The sequence below is a fragment of the Zea mays genome, chromosome 2, assembly GCF_902167145.1.
Source record: "Zea mays cultivar B73 chromosome 2, Zm-B73-REFERENCE-NAM-5.0, whole genome shotgun sequence".
In the NCBI taxonomy this organism is placed as follows: domain Eukaryota; kingdom Viridiplantae; phylum Streptophyta; class Magnoliopsida; order Poales; family Poaceae; genus Zea; species Zea mays.
Window position 1 is genome coordinate 49,303,162 of NC_050097.1, and position 3,563 is coordinate 49,306,724.

General features: G+C 53.6%; 1 protein-coding gene across 1 annotated transcript; it reads left to right on the forward strand.

Annotated features, from left to right (window-relative positions):
* The first annotated feature begins 909 nt into the window (after nt 1-909).
* On the forward strand, nt 910-3,120 carry LOC100272822 (uncharacterized). The gene is made up of 3 exons (NM_001147275.1): nt 910-1,357; nt 2,265-2,339; nt 2,469-3,120. Exons 1-3 carry the CDS (start codon nt 1,024-1,026, stop codon nt 2,711-2,713), a joined length of 654 nt encoding a protein of 217 aa, NP_001140747.1. The 5' UTR covers nt 910-1,023; the 3' UTR covers nt 2,714-3,120.
* Nucleotides 3,121-3,563: the final 443 nt, after the last annotated feature.

Genomic DNA, 3,563 nt, shown 5'->3' on the forward strand with positions numbered 1-3,563 from the left:
AATATAGTGATTAAAGTATGAGGGGAGATTAGAACTCACCCCATATGTGGGGAGTTTCTTCAGTCTCCCCCTACATGCTTGTTTGGGTAATCTCAGATTGGAGTGGATTGAGGTGGTATGTGGTGTATTGAAGTGTAATATGAACTAATTTTTCTTTCAATCCCCTTCAATACACCTCAATCCATTTCAATCCCTCTACACCCAAACAAAGCCTACGGGGTAGACGGTAGGGGAGCTGTTGGAGGGGTTGCTCCCCAAATATTACTCTACCGGTTCGAAACCTGCGGACCCGTCCTGAACCGGCCCATTGCCAATCATAGCGGGCAGCCCACTTCATGCACGCACCGCGCATGTGAGTCGTGTCGAACGAAGGAGCAGCAAATGGGGGTGTCCGATCGATGTGAAGCGGGTCGGGTTGTTTCTTCTTTTGCTCAGCCTGTCTAGCGCCTGGGAGCCAGGCTCCGGCTGGCCAAGCCCAATGCAAGGGGAGGAATGTGCAGTGTTCGGTTGTCACTTGCCAGACTTCGCTGCCGCGTCTGGCTATTTTCTTCTGTCTCTGTGCTTTGGTGGGCATCACACGGCATCACGCGTCGCGAGCCAGGCGCTGCGCCGGAGGAATGAAGAATTTTTTTCCCGCCCGCCGCGGGCGGCGAGTCTGGCTGGCGGACTGGTTTTGCATTACACGAACCTGCTGTGGCCATTGGCCATTGCATCGCCGGGGTCTGGTTGGGGCGTTGTGCATTGCAGGGACCAAACGCACTCTGAGCCTCTTAGTTTACGGCCCAGCCCACGACGCACACCTCGTTCTCTGGGCGTCTGGAAGCAACAGGGGCACCAACCAGCTCGGCTCCTCCGTTCCGCCCATAAAAGATGCGCCCCACTCATTTCTGTTTCATTCCCTTCTCCATCCACAACTGTCCTCCACACACACCCACACACGCCACACTGAGGAGCCCTGAGCCCTCCGCCCTTAAACCCTAGCGAGCGAGCCAGCGAGAGGTCTCATCCCCACCAACACCACCCATGGAGCTCCGCCTCTACCACCTCGCGCTGCTGCTCGGCCTCGTCGCCTGGGCGGCGGCTGCTGCCACGGGAGCCGAGGCGCAGCCGGTGTGCGACCCCTCCATCATCGCCACCCAGATCGCGCTCTTCTGCATGCCGGACATGCCCACGGCGCCCTGCTGCGAGCCGATCATCGCCTCCGTCGACCTCGGCGGCGGCGTCCCCTGCCTCTGCCGCGTCGCCGCCCAACCGCAGCTCGTCCTCGCCCGCCTCAACGCCACCCACCTCCTCGCGCTCTACGCTTCCTGCGGAGGACAACACACCGTGGGCGCTCACCTCGCTGCCGCCTGCCAAGGTACATCACGGTCGCACTCTCTCTCTCTCTCTCTCTCTCTCTGTGCGTGCGTGACCTGTGCGCGTGAGTGCGGTGTGTGCGCGAGGGTGTGTGTTCGCTCGGATCGAGTGGTGGTCTGCCGTGATCCTAGTGTACTGTTCTACTGTGTCTTCGGATTTGGTTTTTGAGCTTTTGGCGTGCGTTTTTGTGTCATGGTATTTCGTTGCGAGTTCCCGTCTTCCGCTGTGGCGACGAACCCGTACCGTACGTCTTGATAAAGTTTGTTCGATTTTTCTTCGCAAGAGCGCTACTACTGGGTGGGCATATTTGGGGCGAGATCACCAGTGGCTCCATAGTCCATACGCGCGCGACTCGTGTTTTTTAGCCTATTCTATTTGGCCTGAATTTTGAAAAAGTTTGTTCGTTTAATTGGTTGCCTTCTCTGGGCTTGTTTTGCCCCATTGATCACGTGACCCGTTTCTGATGTTTTTGCTTACTGAAATATACATTTGCTTTAGTATTAAGCGACGCACGGACGCTGCGTTTCTTTTTCACTTATTCCTTTTTGCGTCATTGTCTGCTTGTTCTTTGTTGCTCGAAAGTTTGCTGGCCTGAATTCTGAACATAGAGAGTAACTGCCCTCTGGGCTCTGGCCTCTGCAGGAGCAGGCTGCAAGCCGGTTGCAGAACCTGCAGCAGCGCTGCAGCCTTTCAGGATGCCGGCAAAGACCAGCCCCGTTTCTCTTGCCCGTTTGTTTTCTTGGCCCGCACGAAATGGCGCCGCGTCGCATGCTTTTCTACGCGAGAGACGATACTGCCCTTGCACTAATTATCACTCTTGTTGTTTTATTTTTGAACGTGAAATTATTGCATGTCTGGGCGGACTATAACGCTGTTAAAAACTTAAAATCACGTGCTATTGCCTGCAGGTCCGTCACCTCCCGCCACCGTTCCTGTTATCGCCCCGCCGCCGCCCGCCGCGCCCCGCCTCAAGCAGCCAACACGTACGAAGCCGCTGTCACCTAGTCTGCTCTGTGCTATTTCCGCTTTAACTTTTCGCGCGCTCTGTTTGATTGATGCGAGAATTGGACTAATCCGTGCTGTGCATAATTTTCTGTTGCGATGTTTGGCAGGCGAGGCCCCTCCCCCTCCGCCACAAAGCGAGAAGCCGTCCCCGTCGCCCCAGCAGCAGCCTGGCGTCGCCGCCGCCCACGGCAAGGCCATCCCCACCAGTTCGGCCGCCAACTTCTCCACGCTGGCGCCGGCCGCCGCGCCCACGACTCCCACGCCACCACACTCTGGCTCCGACAACGGGTGCGTCGTCGTCTCCTCCACGATTGTCATCTTCGTCATCGCCGTTATCACCATCCTCGAATGAGCCTCACGGCGCCGGCCCGGCCGGCCGCCAACCATCGCCGGTGCCTGGATAGAGCCCGTAGCAGCAGCAGAAGTCGTAGTGCAACTCGTTTTCAAGATCCCCCTTTGGCAGTAGTAGTAGTATCATCACCAGTGGTAGCTAGTGCCACTAGGTCATCGTAGTTCTGTTGCATCTCAGTATAGTAACGTGATGGCTGGTCTGGCGTTTTTTCTGCTTGGTGTCGACCCATAGATCGATCACTTGCCTGGACGAAGTGAGTCGATCTAATAAGAGAATGGACTGTGGCCGAGGGGAACACTGCTTTTTTTGGTTGGTTAATCTTGTCTCCGTAGTTGAACTATGGTTTCGGAATTCGGATGGATGGTGATGGAATAAATCTTGGATGGTTCGATCTGGACCTTATTTTTTTTCTTGCTCATGATATATGCACATGGTAATGGAATGTGAACTTAGATACACATGGCTCGTTATTTTTATCTTAGCTTATTATTGTTTCTGTTTCTGATCCCATGTTGCTTGTTGTAGTGAAGTTTTTGGCTCTGCTTGTGTTTTTTCTCGTTTGTTGCTGATGATAAGTTGATGCTTAATGGTCATAGTCTAATTTTACCTGTAGCATGTCCTATCTAATCTAATTATCTCGTCGTAGCTTAATATTCCCCCTGCATATTGTTGTGTTGGTCATGGTTTTACCAGCAGTGCTTTTGAACCTTTTTGGATGATGGATTTCATGTGGACTGCTATGTATGTGGTACTGCCGACAAACTTTGTAGAAACATGAATGAATCGTCAACAATATAGTTTCACTATTTTATGGAAGTATGTCATCTCTTTCCCGTTTGTCTGAAATTTA

Bases quoted from the DNA above. Each gene is read 5' to 3' on its own strand.
- LOC100272822 (NM_001147275.1), top strand. From the start codon at position 1,024: ATGGAGCTCCGCCTCTACCACCTCGCGCTGCTGCTCGGCCTCGTCGCC. The intron at 1,358-2,264 runs GTACATCACGGT...TATTGCCTGCAG, and splicing joins CCTCGCTGCCGCCTGCCAAG to GTCCGTCACCTCCCGCCACC. The intron at 2,340-2,468 runs GTACGAAGCCGC...GATGTTTGGCAG, and splicing joins CCGCCTCAAGCAGCCAACAC to GCGAGGCCCCTCCCCCTCCG.